Raw genomic sequence first — 16,536 nt, forward strand, 5'->3', positions numbered from 1 at the left:
AAACCAACCTAGATGGTACATGCCCTTTAACACCAAAACTCAGGAGGCAGAGGCCATGGAATCTCTGTGAGTTTGAGTGAGGCTATATAGTGAGTTCAAGGACAGCCAGGGTTGTGTTTGTTAAACACACAAACCAAAAACAAACCTAAAAATAAAGGGATTGGAAAGATGGCTCACTGGTTGAGCACCCACAGCTCTTGCCAAGGATCTGAATTTGGTTCACAGAACCTGCAAGGCAGCTCACAACTGTCTGTAATTCCATTTCTAGGGAATCTTTTTCTGACCTCCAGAGGCAGTGCATACACTTGGTGCACATACTTCCATGAAGGCACTCACACATACACATAATATAAAAATAAATTAGAAAAGAAAAAGTTGGGGGAGGGGGGGCCGGGGTAGGAGGGGGAGGACAGGGGAATCCGTGGCTGATATGTAAAATTAAATTAAATTATAAAATTAAAAAAAAAATAAGAAAAAAGAAAAGAAAAAGTTATTTGAAAGAAAATGATGGACCAGGAGAGAGCATCACGACAAAGTGAAACAAGCCACACTTATGTGGAATCTAAACTTCAGTAAGAACTGAAAGTAGAATGGAACTGTTTTGGAAGAGGAAGGGAACCAGTGGGAGAGGGATGTGGGACAAGGTAGTTAAGAATGTGTGTGAACATGAAAAGTATAAGTATGAAAATGTCATAATGAAACTCATTGCTCTGTATAATGACTATATTTAAAAACAAAACTACAGGGGCTGGAGAGGTCGTCAAGGATTAAGAACACTTGCTGTTCTTGCAGAGGACACAGAGGACAGGATGGTTCCTAGTACCCACGTAGTGGCTTACAAGCCTCTGGAACTCCAGTTCCAGGGGATCTGATGCCTTCTTTCTGAGTTTGGGGTACCAGGTGCACACACAGTGCACATAAATTCACACAAGTTCATACACATACATGTTGAAACAAATAAACAAAAAAAACTTAAAAACAAAATCACAGCGGGGGGAGGTGCATGCCTTGCAGAGGGAGGTGGATCTCTGGGTTTGAGGCCAGCCTGTCTGCAGAGCAGTTACAGGATATCCAGGGCTACACAGAGAAACCCTTTCTCAAAAAACCAAACAAAACCAAAACCTGAAATCACAAAACTGGCTTAGTCCCTAAGTTGGTGGCATTCACTCAATGCTTATTTGTTCCTTTGGTCTGACAGGGCAGTGGTAACCCAGGGTCTTGTGCCTGCTAGTGCATTAATTTTTATAACAAACCTGTTGGAATCTGCTTCTCTTGTTCACTTTACTTGGAGCTCACAGAAACTGCAGGCCTTTGTGGGTAGAAATGTAGTTGATTTCCTATGTAGAGTTTTTATTTTCTACAGTCTGGGTACAGGGAACTAAGGATTGAATAAATACTTATTGTAAGAACAAACAAAATTGACTGTCATTGTTATTTTTCCTTCCCCCCTGTCTCTTTATTGCTATGGTGTTCACAAAACTTCCAAATGGGGAAGAGTATATATAGCTGGATAAGGTTTATTTTTCCTAACCGTGGGTTTCGCACTTGGACTTTACATAGTAGGTGCCTTTCTGGACAGTTTCATCTATTATGGATGCCATCCCCAGGTGGAGACTGGGTATCACTAGGCAGTGAAGGCGGAGTCTTTTCCCAATCCCCCTGCCTCAGCTTCAGTGTTGGGATTACAGGCGTAAACCACCCACCCAACCAGCCATGTATCCGATTGTGCTAATCACAACTCGGCACTTTACTCAGTCTTACTGTTTATTTAAACGTTTTCTGCTATGAGATTCAGAACATTTTATTTCAAGGATCATTCTGGGCATTCTTTATAAATTATCACCATGCTTAAAATGGGGCACACCAGTACTAAATCCGGCTTTGTAACAATGACTAATTCGCACACCTCGTATGTAGTGTTAGATGGCTGCTGGGTGCCCGCTAACAACATCTACCCACTTCTGGTCCCATCACTCTCAGACCTCCTCCTATTACATCGGGAGGCAGCGTCCTGACCCTCCGCGACCTCTTTGTCATGGCGTCCGCGGGACGTCTATCAGGCGAGGCTTCCGCAGCCTGGCGGGCGTGGACCTTCCCAAGATGGCCGGGCCGGGCGCCTAGCGCGCGGTGGGCGGGGTTCCGCCGCCGGAGGCGGGGCAGCAGGGCCGAGGGGTCGGGCTAGCAGGCGTGCGGCTTCTAAAGTAGGCAGGCTCAGCGCGCTTGCGCGGAGCGGCCCTGCGCGCAGTGAGGCAGTGGCGGGGGAAGGCACCGGTGGGGCCGACGGGCGGGCTGAGGAGGGAAGCGGGCGAGCGAAGTCCCAGTGCGCGCCGCGGCGGCCCGGGTACCCTCCCCTTCCGGGCGTGAGGCGCTGAGGGGAGAGCGGAGCGGAGCGGACTCGCATCGGCAGCGAGGTGCTTCTCGGGTCGCCCCAGACCGGCCTCCCGTGGCTTCGGCGCTCCAGTCGCGGGGCCCGGGTTCCTCCACACACCTAGCTCCAGCCGCCGTCAGACCTTGTCCCCAGTTCCTCGAAGCCCCGGCGGCAGCCCGGGCTCTTGGCGGGGAGGATGACGGAGCTGCAGTCGGCGCTGCTACTGCGAAGACAGCTGGCAGGTGAGCGGCGGGGCGCCGGGCCGCGATCGCGGACCGACGAGTCCGCTCGCCTCCCCTCGCCGGCTCGGGAGGCCGGGTGGCGGAGGGCCGTGGGCCGCCAGGGTGGGAGCCTGCGGGTCTCGGCCGGCCGGTTGGCCGGCGACACTTCTGGCCCGGCTGTGGAGGGTGTTGGGGGCGGGGACGCGCCCCAGCCTCGCCCTCGGACGGGCCGGGCGCCCAGGGCGGCTGCCCCCCTCCCCCACGGAGCTGGGGCGTTGCGGGGGAGGGGCGTGGGTCCCGGCCGGGCCGACCCTCCCTGAGGGGCGGATCCCCGGGCTCAGGTGCGGCCGAGGCCGCGGGACCTCAGGGAGTCCCGGGGAGCGTGCGGGCCCCGCGCGCCTGCGAGTCCGAGCCGCGGCCGGGGCCGGAGAGGGGAGGCGCGCCAAACTTCTGGCCCCGCGGCGCGGGGTCCGCGGAGTTAGGGCAGACAACAAAAGCGACGGCCGGGCCGGCCTGGGGGGCTGGCGCGGGGCGCCGCGGGCTCGGCGGGGTGCGCGGCTCCGCTTCGCCTGCCTCCGCCTGGCACGAGCTCGGGGCTGCGCCGCCCGTCTGGGGGAGGGTGGGCGCGGGCGCTGAGGAGAGCCGCTCGCTGGCCGGCCGGCCGGCCGGGGCTTTGTGCTCGGCGCGGCTCCGGCTCCCGCGCAGGCCCGCAGCCACCGGGCTGTGACCCGCCTTAGGTTCTGGCCAGGGGCGGCGGCTAAGTGCCTCCCCCGTGGAGTCTCCGTCCCCCTCCCCCATTGTCCCGGCCTCCGGCCGTTTGCGGCTTCCAGGTTGACTTTTTAGGGGGTTGGCTCCTACTCTGCTAGGACTGTGTGAGCGGAGCATGCGCGCTGGAGGCGTACGTGTGCGGAGTTGGAGCGGGGCGGGGGGGAGGGAGGGAGGAGGCGGGTTGGTGGCTTCACAATGCCGCCCCACGTGCTGCCAGATTTAAAGAGAAATGAACCGGTAGTTACCCCTGCTGTCCAACGCCAAGCGTGTGCCTGGCTTGGTTCAGGCGATCTTAACCCCTCCTCAGCCTGGAGCCAGCTCCCCCCCAACCCCGCCCTCCTCCGGCGAAGTGCTGAAAGCTGGAAATGAAGATAAATGAAATAGATTTCTGTGAGTTTGAGGTGTCAGTTAAATCACTCTTTATGGCTTCTTAAGGAAAAGGTCGACAAGGGCTGTTACAGATTGTATAATTACGTTTATTATTAGACCATGAGCTAGCAGGTTTGGACAAGTATTAAAGTTCTAGATGGGACAGTGATTTGAAGTGAATGGAAAAGTTACACCCATCAGAAATACTATGTTCGAAAGAAGTGAAATACTTTATTTCATCTTACTTAAAAATGTCCTTTTACTGTGGTCTTTTCCTACCTTTATTGTGTTTTGGAAGAAGGAATTAAGATTTTTTTTTTTTTTAACAGAGGCAGGCTGGTCTCTGAATTTGAGGCCTGCCTGGTCTACAATAGTGAATTCCAGGACAGCCAGAGCTATGTAAAGAAACCCTGTCTCAAACAACAACAACAACAAAAACCAATTAAAGAAAACTAACTTTACCTGAATACGTTTTTGTTATGTAGCAAATCTTTAAATAGACGTTAAGTACTAAATATTAAAGCAGAAGTCTTACATAATGGAAATGACATACATCTTAAAAAGTGCAAAAGATTTTAATAGTACTAGTATGTTAAAAACCATTACCCTTTAATCCCAGCACTCAGGAAGCAAAGGCAGGTGAATCTCTTGAGTTCAGTGCCAGCCTGGTTTACAAGAGTTCCAGGACAGCCAGGGCTACACAGAGAAACCCTGTCTTGAAAAAACCAAATCAAACCAAAAGTAATACCCGTTTGTGAACATAGATAGTCTTTGTTTTTTTTTTCTTTTTTCTTCCTTCCTTTCTTCCTTCCTCCTTCCTTTTTTTTTTTCTCTAGAGCCCTTGGCTGTCCTTGAACTCATAGATCTGTCTGCCTGTTTCTTGTCTCCCAAGTGCTAGGGTTTTAATCTTTTGTCACCACTCTAGGCTCTAGGCTTGTGTTCTTTTTTTTTTTTTTTTTTTTTTAATTTCTTATTTATTCACAGAAATAATAGGCAAAACATTCTTAAAAGGTTTTTAACCAATGGTTGATTTTTCTGAAGAGGTATCCTAAAATATACAGCAAGAGAGAATGGAAAATGATTAATTTTTCAGGTTTTCTTTCTTTTCTTTTCTTTTTTTTTTTTTTTTGGATTTTTGAGACAGGGTTTCTCTGTGTAGCTTTGTGCCTTTCCTGGAACTCACTTTGGAGACCAGGCTGGCCTCGAACTCACAGAGATCCGCCTGCCTCTGCCTCCCGAGTGCTGGGATTAAAGGTGTGTGCCACCCACCACATCCGGCTCATTTTGCTTTCTTAATCAGAGACAATGTAATAATAAAGTCATTTTTAAGGGGTTTTAATTAACTTGCTCAAAATGTATGGAATAAGGTTTGTTAGTTGAAATGTGAAAATCTTAAATTTATTTGGGAAGAATTGATAAGCACTTAAAATAAAGGTGCTTATCAAGATGCTTAACCTTAGCAATTTTTAAATGGGCTTTCCAATATCAATTGAAAATAGTAAAGAATGGTGAAATGTAATTTCTTGAAATCAGTGAACTTGTATAAAGTTTGATAATAAATGCCTTAAAAATATTAAAATGAACCGAGTAGGTAACACAAACCTGTTAAATGTTCTCAGTGCTAGAATTCAGAAACTTAAAACAGTGGCTGCATTTTGTTGAGCTAGTAGTCTGCCAATGATAAAAGGTTTTGATTCATTACCTAGGAGAATTTATCCTGTAATAAAGAACTTTGTTCTCCAGTAGTTTAGCAGAATGGTGCCCTGTGTTACAGAATTGGTACTTTTAGGGCAATTGTTGCTGTGGAGCATTTTACCTGTGCAGTAAAGGTTGTTACACTATTCTTGTTTTGTACCCACTAGATACCAGTAATAAGTACATCCCCTCATTTATGATACTGAAAAATGTATCTATTGCTAGAAGTCCCTGAGACAAAGTCATTGGATTATGGTGTTTCACCATTTTGGCTATTGGGAAAGCCAGTAAGAACACCTTATACACACTCATGAAATCAGATAGCTTGTGTATTTCTTTGTGATATTATTAGGTTATGACTTATTCCTTTACAGATTTAGTTAGTGGCAATTTTTTTTTTGTGATGCATTACATTAAACACCAAGAAGTCCCTCAGTACAACAGACCAATTAAAAACATTTTAAAGGTATTATAAACACAGGTTAAAATAGAGTACAGAGCCCGGCATGGTGGCACATGCCTTTAATCCCAGAATTTGGGAATTAGTTCAAGGCCAGCCTGGTCTACATAGATCGAGGACAACCAGGGGTACATAGAGAGACACTGTCTCAAAACCAAACCAAAACAACAACAAAATACAGAGTGCAGAAATTAATCCTGACCAAGAGTCCTCTTTGAGGGTTTACAAAGATTATTTTTTTACCTTTTATTTTAATTGAGACTGTGTCTTGCTTTGTAGTTCAAGGTGGCTTTAAAACACCTAGCCTGCCTACTTCTACTTCCTTAGTTTGGGTCACAGGCCTCTATCCCAACTGTAGAGGTGATGCACTTAATGATGTCTTTGCTGAGGACTGACGTGTAGCAGCTACTGTGTTGAATATTTTACACATTATCTCAATTAATCCTCCTGAAAGAAAACAGAAGCGTATTGAGGCTAAATAACTTGCTGAAGGTCAAATGAGTGCTGTTAATGGAATTGCTAGAGCCAGGACCTTCTTATTTTATAGACTTCTTGTTTTCATGTGGGCAAATTGCTCCTTGGGGAACAGTACTTGATACAGTCAATGAAGTAGATTTTATTTTATTAACAATTTTTGAAATGTGTGTGGGTATTTTGGCTGCGTGTATGTATTGTCTGTGTACCACAATCATGCCTTGTGCGTTCTTTGTGCCAGAAGAGGGCACTAGACCTGCTTAAAACTGGCATTATAGATGGTTGTGAGCTGTCATATAGATACTGGGATTCTGTGTTCTCTGGAAGAGCAGCCAGTGCTCTTACCTCTGAGTCACCTATCCAGTCCCATGAGGTAGAAATTAAAAATTAAAATGCCATGATGATGCACTCCTTTAATCCCAGCATTTGTGAGGCAGAGGCAGATGAATTTGAATTCAAAGCTACATACTGAGATCCTGCCTGGTGCTGGGAGCTGAGGGTCTCAAATACTCAAAATTACTTAGTCATCAAATACTGTCTTATTGTTAGTACCATATTATTTTTCCATTTTAGTAAAACTTACTGTATAAAATAACACATAAAATCTTAAGGGCTGGAGAGATGGCTCAAGGTTTAAGAGTATTGACTGTTATTCCAGAGGACCTGGGTTTGATTCCCAGCACCCACATAGTGGATAACAACTGTCTGTAATTCCTGTTGTAAGACACATACACAGACATACATGAAGGTAAATTTCATATGCATAAAATAAAAATAAAAATAAGTAAGCTAGGTAGGGATAGTGGCTCATATACCTGTAAATCCCAGATTTGGGAGAGAGCCTATGGCAGGAATTTGTTGGCAGTCTGTCCCAAAACACAACAACAACAACAAAATGAACAAGGCAAAGCAAAACAAAAAATACCCAATATTTATTTATTTTGAAAGTCTCATGTAGCCCAGGCTGTATCCAATAATGACTTGAACTTCTGATCCTATAAACCCTCATTATGTGAATGCTTGGATTAGTTGTATGTCATCATACCTGGTTTTAAGCTGTCCTGAGTATTGAATACAGAACTGCATGACTCTATCAACTGAGCTATGTCTTACACCCTACTTTTCCTCTTCTTCCTTTCTTCATTATTTCATAGACATTGTAAATTAGGAAGAATCCTTTTATGCAGTAACAAAATATTTGGGCTTTAATAATAGAAACCTCAATTGTGTATTTTCAAGTAATCTGAAAAAATTAGTGGTTTTTTTTTTTTTGCTACCTGTCTAAAAAGGTTGTCATGCTGTACATGTCAGACTATGTGTGAGGAGTCTGTAAAAATAGAGTTTTCTGGCCTCATCTTAGTTTGTATTTGTTGATATGGCCCAGGAATCCAGTGGTTTTCTTTATTCATCTCTTTTTTTTTTTTCCTCTTTATTTTGGGTGCTAGAGATTGAACCTAGCTGAATACTAGGTGCAAGTGTTTTACTAAGCCACACTCTCAGCCCAAGAATCTTTTTTTCCTCTTCTGGAGTCAGGGTTCCTCTGTGTAGCTCAGGCTGTCTTAGAACTCTGTCTGTAGACCTAGTTGGCCTCGAACTTAAGAGTTCCACTTGCTTCTGCCTCCCAAATGCTGAGATTAAAGGTGTGTGCCACCATCGCCCAGCTTCTAAGAATCTATTTTTAAAAACAAGTGTTTCAGTGATCGTGAAGCTGCTGATTCTGAGCCACGTTTAGTTCCCTGAATAATTTTTGTCCCTGGACAAAAATAGGTATCCATTTTCTTATTTTGGGATATTTTGTCTTATCAACAGCCCCAGTGTTAATTTAGACAATTCAAAGTACTGAAAAAGCAGGGAATGATGGCACACATCTGTAATCCCACCATTTCTAGCAGGTGTTCTGGAGCAAGTTCAAGGCTGGCCTGTATTACATGAGACCCTATCTAAAATGAAGCAAAAACCAAGAGTGCCCTTTACAAATTTAATACTTCTTAACGTTCCTTCTAGAATATGTTGCCATTCTGATAATCCCAGTAGTAATCTCAAACAAGAGAAAATAGAATAAGTGGTTATTTCTCTAATAAGTGGAAGAATCAGCGTAATGAGAATATTATTAAGAATTATTGAGAGGCTGGAGAGATGGCACAGTGATTAAGAGCACTGGCTGCTCTTTCAGAGACCAGGGTTTGATTCCCAGCACCCACATGGTGGCTCACAACTGGTTGTCTAATTCTAGTTCTAGGGTATCTAACACTTTATTCTGGCCTTTGCAGGCACCAGACATGCAGATAGTGCAGATATACATGCAGTTAAAACACCCATACACCTAAATTAAAAATAAAACAATTGGCCAGGTGGTGGTGGCGCATGCCTTTAATCCAGCACTCGGGAGGCAGAGCCAGGTGGATCCCTTTGAGTTTGAGGCCAGCCTGGACTACAGAGTGAGATCCAGGAAAGGCGGAAAGCTACAGAGAAACCCGGTCTCGAAAAACAAAAAACAAAAAACAAAAAAAAAAAAAAAATCCCAGCAACAATTAAAAAAAGAATTGTTGGGCTGGAGAGATGGCTCAGAGGTTAAGAGCACTGGCTATTCTTCCAGAGGTCCTGAGTTCAACCACATGGTGGCTCACAGCCATCTGTAATGAGATATGGTGCAGGCAGAACACTGTATACATAATAAATAAATCTTTAAAAAAAAAAAAAGAATTGTTGAATCGGGAAGTGTAGCTCAGAAGTACACATGGTCTAGGATGTGTGAGGATCTAGGTTTGATCCCCAAACATTGCTGAAGTAAAAAAGAAAGATTCCCACATGTTTAGAAATGGGAGAAAAGTTTAGAAGTAAATTTATATCACATCAAACTACTAGCTATTCAAGTACTAGGGGAAATTGCTTTTATTTTATATATATATATATATGTGTGTGTGTGTGTGTAAATTTATATATATTTGAGACATGATCTTATATAGGCCAGGCTGGATTGAATTTGTTACATGGACAGGGATGACCTTGAGTTTCTAAACTTACTATTTTTCTCTCCTGACTGCCAGGGTAACAGATACCTGGTTTTATTCAGTGCTAGGGAACCTACTCAGGATCTTGTATATGTTAGACAGACACTACCAATTGAGTTATATCCCAGCTAGACTTGGGAGTTTTATTTTGTTTGTTTAAATTATTTATTTGTATTTTATGTACATTGGTATTTTGCTTGCATATATGTCTGTGTGAAGGTGTCAGATCCCCTGGTACTGGAGTTATGGACAGTTGTAAGCCACCGCCATGTGGGTGCTGGGAATTGAATCCGGGTCCTCTGGAAGGGCAGCAAATACTCTTAAACTCTGAGTCATCTTTCCAGCCCCTTGTTTGTTGGTGTTTTTGTTTGTTTGTTTTGAGACAGGGTTTCTCTGTATAGTACTGGCTATATTGGAGCTCACTATGTACTATAGACCAGGCTGACCTTTAATTCACAGAGATCTAACTGCCTCTGTTTCCAAAATGCTGGAATTAAAGGTGTGTTCTACCATGCTTGGAAAGTTTTAATACTCAAAAATCACATATTATTTGGCTGGAGAGGTGGCTCAGGTTAAGAGCACTAGCTGCTCTTCAGAGGTCCTGAGTTCAATTCCCAGCAACCACATGGTGGCTTACAACCATCTATAATGAGACCTGGTGTCCTCTTCTGGCCTGCAGGTGTACATGCAGACAGAATACTGTACACATAATAACACATCTTTAAAAAAACATGTATTATTAAAGAAATAATGTGGCAGGTGTTTATTGTACTGAATGTGACACACAAAAAAATTAGGGATGGTAAGGTGGTTGCTGCCAGCTTGACAACCTAAGACTTGTGGTGAGAGAATGAATTTATGCAAGTTGTCCTCTGACTGCCATATGCAAGCACATGCACAAAATGAAGAAGTTAAAAAAAAAAAATGTAATAGGAGCTGGAGAGATGGCTCAGCAGCTAAAAAGAGTATGTGCTACTTTTAAGAGTTTAGTTCCCAGCACAGACATCAGGTTGTTTTACAGCTGCCTGTAACTTCAGCTTTAGAGTATGTGATGCCCTCTCCTGGCCTCTTGAGGCAGGTACACATATGATGTATACTCATATAGATGCTGGTACACATAAGGTGTAAACCTCAAAAACAAAACAAAACAAAACAAAATGAAAAGTTAAAAATAACCAACATTAATGAATCAAACAGGGTTTGGAGATATATTGTATGATTTAAAGTCACTCTAGTTAAGGAAACATCCAGGATTATTTATCTGATCTATTTTACTATAGAATCTGAAGAAAGTCTTAAATTTTTGTGAATAAGTGAGCTCCCTCCCCCACTCCCCAAAACGTGTTCTTTGTGCATCTTTTGGCTGTCCTAGAAAGAACTAGCTTTGTAGACCAGGCTGTCCTCACAGAGATCCATCTGTCTCTGCCTCCTGGGATTAATAAAGGCATGTGCTGCCACCACCACTCTGCTGTGAACTTTCTTAACATTAAGGACTAAATAGGCTTTAAGTAATAATGCTATTTAGTAGTTTCAATAAGAAATTTAGATATTTATAAATATGCTAGTTTTACTTTTTATAAATAGAATACTTTAGAATGAAATACACTTTCTGCGTTAGTTTTTTTCTTAACATATATAATTTATTTTTATTTCATGTTCATTGGTGTTTTGCCTGCATATGTGTCTGTGTGAGGGTGTCAGAAGCCCTCAAACTGGAGTTGTGGTTGTGACCTGGGTCCTCTGGAAGAGCAGCCAGTGTGCTCTTAACCACTGAGCCATCTCTCCAGCCCTGCTTTTGTTCTTATAATAGATGACCTCACTTCTTCTTTTATGTATGTATGTATGTATGTATGTATGTATGTATGTATTTATCTATCTATTATTTATTTATTTATCTGTTTATTTATTTTTACTTACTTATTTACTTATTTATTTATGAATGAGACAGGGTCTCCTGTAGCCTTGGTTGTCTTGGTGCTTGCTGTCTAGACCAGGATGACCTCAAAACTCACAGAGAAACCCCTGCCTGCATATGCTACCATACTTGGCTAGCTTGTTCTAAATCTAAAATTCTGCTTAATATGTTTAAACATATTGAACTGATTTTTAGATATTTATCAGCATGTTAATATATAAATATATTACTATAATGCAATACAAATAGTTCTATATGTAGCTTACTTAATACATATTTTGTGATGCTTCCACATGTTTATGAATTATGGATACATTGATTATTACTAGTATGAAAGTATAATTCATAGAAATATTCATAAACTAGACATCATCAAAACTGAAATCTTCTGGTGTGTGGAAACTTTGAGGAAGATGAAAAGACAGAGACTACAGCGTTGAGGAAGGTGGCTTGAAGAAGGTAAGAATGCTGGTTGTGGCCCACAACTTTTAATCCCAGGCAGAGGCAAACAGATCTCTGTGAGTTCGAGGCCAGCCTGCTCTATAAGAGCTAGTTACAGGATGGCCAGGGCTACACAAAGATAAATCGTGTTTCAAAAAACAAACAAACAAAAAACTCCAAAACCAACCAAACAAAAACCCAGAGTGCTTGCTGTGTAGGCACAAGATCAAACTTCTAGCACCTATGTAAGATCTGTAACAACAGTATAGGTGAGGGTGAAGACAGGCTTACACCTGGATTTTTGGAAGTGGGGGTTTCCTGACTAGCCCCCTAGTGAAAACAGAGTTTTAGTTTAGATTCATTGAGAGACCCTGTCTCAAGGGGATAGAGAAGACACTTGTCATCCTTTTGTGTCCTGAGCATGTGAGAGAGTATTAATGCACATACCCTCATGCATTTCATTCACATACCACCACATATAAGCCCACATACATATACATTGCACATACATACCACATACACACAAACACAAGCTATGGAATGACATTGTGTGTGTGTGTGTGTGTGTGTGTGTGTGTGTGTGTGTGTGAGAGAGAGAGAGAGAGAGAGAGAGAGAGAGAGAGAGAGAGAGAGAGGAAGGAGGGAGGGAGAGAGGTATGCTTGTGGTGCATATGAGGGTCAAAGGACAACAACTTTGTGGAGTTTTGTTTATTCACCTTTGTGGTTTTTTTTTTTTTTTTGGTTTTTCGAGACAGGGTTTCTCTGTGTAGCTTTGCACCTTTCCTGGAACTCGCTTTGGAGACCAGGCTGGCCTCGAACTCACAGAGATCCGCCTGCCTCTGCCTCCTGAGTGCTGGGATTAAAGGCATGCGCCACCACCGCCCGGTTCACCTTTGTGTTTGATGCAAGAATCATACTTGTCATACATACTTGTTAGGCTTGTATGGCAAGTGCTTTTATCTACTGATACCTCGAGCTAGCCCCTGGAACAGCAGTTCTCAACCTGTGGGTCATGACCCCTTTGGGTGGTTTGTCAAATGGCCCTTTCACAGGGGTCACCTAACACAGATATTTATGATTGGTAACAGTAGCAAAATTACAGTTATGAAGTAGCAATGAAAATAATTTTATGGTTGGGGGGTCACCACAACATGAGGAACTATATTTAAGGGTTGCAACATTAGGAAGGTAGAGAACGACTGCCCCTTGCAAGATATATTTGGCAAAAGCCAGTGTGTAAGAAACTGAACTGTGCAGTAAAACTAATCCATTTAGAAAATAAGCAAAAGACAGGCATTTCGCTGAAGAAGGATACATAGATGGCAAAAGGCAAATGAAAAGGTGTTTGGTATCGGTAGATTTTAGGGAAATGTAGATTGAAAGCACAGTAAGATAATACTATATAACTATTAGAATAGCTTAAGTTAAGATGTGTGTAGATATAATTTACCAAATGTTGGCAGAGAAAGCAAGAAGATCTTTCATATATTACTGGTGGGAATATGGAATGGTGCAATCATAGAAAATCTTTTGTAAGTTCTTTTTCTTTTTCTTCCTTGTCTGTCTGTCTGTCTGTCTGTCTGTCTGTCTGTCTCTCTCTCTCTCTCTCTCTCTCTCTCTCACACACACACACACACACACACACACACACACACACACACACACACACATCATTTTATTTTTTGGTTTTTTGAGATAGAATTTCTCTTAGTAACCACCCTGGCTTTCCTGGAACTTGCTCTGCAGACCAGGCTGGCCTCGGACTCACAGAGTCTTTCTCTGCCTCCTGAGTGCTGGGATTAAAGTTGTGTGCCACCACCACCTGGTTTTCCCACTCTTCTGTGCCAGGATAGTCAAGGATGAACTTCAACCTCTGATCCTCCTATCTTTACCTCCCAAGTGCTGGGGTTATAGGCTTGTAACACTACACAAAAGATACTTTCTTTGATTGGCAAAACAGATTTACCCTTGTAGCCATTTTAAAGCTTTAATTTTAAATTACATTTATTTTGTATGTGTATGGGCACATGTGCCATGGTATGCTTATTGAGGTCAGAGGGATAACTTGTTGGAGTCTCTTTTCTCCTACCATGCAGGTCTCTAGGATCAAACTGAGATCCATAGAGCCATTCTGCTGGCTCCTAGTCTAATTTTTATTTTATTCTTATCCCCACCCTTTGCTGTTTTCCTCTCACCACATTGCAAACATTTTAAAGTATGTACTCAAAGTCAATTCATTTTAGTGAAACACATCTAGAATATTTTCATCTTCCAAGTCTTTCATTTAATATATTCCTTTTCCATTATTTTACTTGGTTTCTATGAATCTTGTACTTGAGTTACTTCCTGTAGAAGTAGAAATCATACTATATTTGCCTTTTTATCACTTAGCATAATGTCCTTGGGGCTAATCCATGTTGTGCCGTATAATGATTTTTTTTCCTTTTCTTTTTTCTTGCTTTTGTTTTATTTTTGTTTTTTGAGGCAGGATTTTTCTCTGTGTACTTCTGGCTGTCCTGGAACTTACTCTGTAGACCTGACTCAGACTGCCTCTCTCTTCTGATTATGTACCACTGACTCAGATGATTTCTTTTCAGGGTTGAATAATCTATTGCACACCTATCATTTTGCTTATCTATTTATCAGTAGCCGTTACTTAGGTTATTTCTACTTTTTTTTTTTTCCTTCCTTCGAGACAGACTTTTGTTGTTGTTGGTTTCTCTGTGTATCTCTGGCTGTCCGGGAACTCACTCTGTAGACCAGGTTTGGTCTCTACCTCAGAGATCTTGCCTTTGCCTCCTGAATGCTGGGTTTAAAGGTGGGGGCCACCACTGCCCATCACAAGTGCTGTGATTAAAGATGTGCACTATATTAACGAGTCCTGCTAAAATTTTAATTTGCGTTATTTATTTATTTTTGAAAGATGTAGATTTTCAGTAAAGTTGAGCAGTACTATTTTATATGCTTCCTTTTCTAGGAATATACAGGTTTTTCCATGGTCTGCATCATCTACCAGAAGAGTGTAATTAACATTTGTTATTGAGTGGCTTACAAGTGGAGGTTCAAGTAGTTCAACAGTGACTGTTTCCTGATGGAAAGGCTATGAATCTTGGTAGTTATTCAGTTCACAAGACTAGCTATCACAGTAGTTCCAGCCTGTACTGGAGTCCAGGATTCCTAGAGAGCTGCTGGTCTTAGAGAGTCCATGTTGGAATCCTAGAGGATAGGTTTTAATGCCAATGAAGGAATGCTTCTAAAACAGGATAGATGAAGTTGCAATGAGAACAACTTTCCTTCTGTGACTTTTTTTTTTTTGTAAAGAAAAATTCTCCCCCCCTTTTTTTTAAAGATTTATTTATTATGTATACAGTGTTCTGTCTGCATATATGCCTGCAGGCCAGAAGAGGGCACCAGATCTCACTACAGATGGTTGTGAGCCACCATGTGGTTGCTGGGAATTGAACTCAAGACCTCTGGAAGAGCAGTCAGTACTCTTAACCCCTGAGCTATATCTCTCCAGCCCCCCCCCCCCCTTTTCAGAGCTGAGGACCGAACCCAGGCCCACGCAGCAGAGGATACTCACCAGGCATTTTCTCTGTTACTATCTGGCTTATGAGACAGTTCCTCTCTCTAAACCCGAAGCTTGAGATTTCACCTTGGCTGGCTAACCAGTGAGCTCCCAATATCTGCTTGTCCCTACCTTCCCTCCCCTCCTTGTATGGCCATGCCTAGTCTTTTTTCTTTTCTTTTTTTCTTTTTGTACTTAGGTTCTTGTGTTGGGAGAAAAAGCACTTTTACATTTTGGGCAGTCTCTCCTCCAGTTTTCATTTCTAATTTCTTTTTAAAAGTTACTATTGTGTGTATGTGTGAGAGAGCATGTATGCTTACATGTATGTATACATGTGTTCAGTTCTTCCATGGTGGGTTCCAAGGATCAAACTCTGGTTGCCAGGCATGTGTGGCACACCAGCCAGCAGGGCTACATAGAGAAACCCTGTCTCAAAAAAGTGGGGCCGTGGAGGATGGACACACAAGCCAAAACACCACCAGAAGTAGATACCCCAGCCCCACCCCATTTTGATTGGTATATTTCCTCTTCCTGTTAGCCTTCCCCTAACTAGATTTCTTTCACTTACCATGTGAATCATTCCAAGCGTCACTTGGAGACTGTTTTTTTATGGGTCAAGTAGTAAGTAACATTGGAGTAAAAACTAAGGAATTTTGGCTGGTTTTCTTTACAATGATTCTTTTCATGATTTCCTATTTTAAAATGAGCTAGATAAAAAGTATTTTTTTTTTTTTTTGTAGGAATGGTAAGATTATACTCTGAAGATAATGTGGTTATATTATTTAAGAGTGGTTTGATAGCCGGGCGGTGGTGGCGCATGCCTTTGATCCCAGCACTTGGGAGGCAGAGGCAGGTGGATCTCTGTGAGTTCGAGGCCAGCCTGGGCTACCAAGTGAGTTCCAGGAAAGGCACAAAGCTACACAGAGAAACCCTGTCCCTAAAAACAAACAAAACAAAACAACAACAACAACAACAACAAAAAAAAAGTGGTTTGAGTAGATAACATTGACCTTGGAATTTACTAAGATGTTTTCATAAATAAATTTTTATAAATAGTTTAATTTGTAGAATAAACAATGCCCAAAGTGAGGTATTCTGTGAAACCTTGACTATTTCAAAATGTTCTAGGTAAATTTTTTGTTTGTTTGTTTTTGAGACATGGTTTCTCTGTGTAGTTTTGGTGCCTGTCCTGGATCTTGCTCTGTAGACCAGGCTGGCCTCGAACTCACAGAGATCCACCTGCCTC

The 16,536-nt window shown here is 42.5% G+C and overlaps 1 protein-coding gene across 2 annotated transcripts in view; it reads left to right on the top strand.

Moving 5' to 3' along the window:
• Positions 1–2,280: 2,280 nt before the first annotated feature.
• Positions 2,281–16,536, top strand: part of Ube2g1 (ubiquitin conjugating enzyme E2 G1) — an 86,315-nt gene continuing 72,059 nt past the window's right edge. The window contains exon 1 of one of the 2 annotated variants that reach the window (XM_037201328.1): positions 2,281–2,610. In XM_037201328.1, the coding sequence (XP_037057223.1) occupies positions 2,565–2,610 (46 nt within the window). In that variant the 5' untranslated portion in view covers positions 2,281–2,564. The remainder of the gene's footprint in view (positions 2,611–16,536) is intronic. The other variant, XM_028888748.2, reaches the window with a different exon arrangement.

This window comes from Peromyscus leucopus, chromosome 8b (assembly GCF_004664715.2).
Source record: "Peromyscus leucopus breed LL Stock chromosome 8b, UCI_PerLeu_2.1, whole genome shotgun sequence".
NCBI classification, from domain to species: domain Eukaryota; kingdom Metazoa; phylum Chordata; class Mammalia; order Rodentia; family Cricetidae; genus Peromyscus; species Peromyscus leucopus.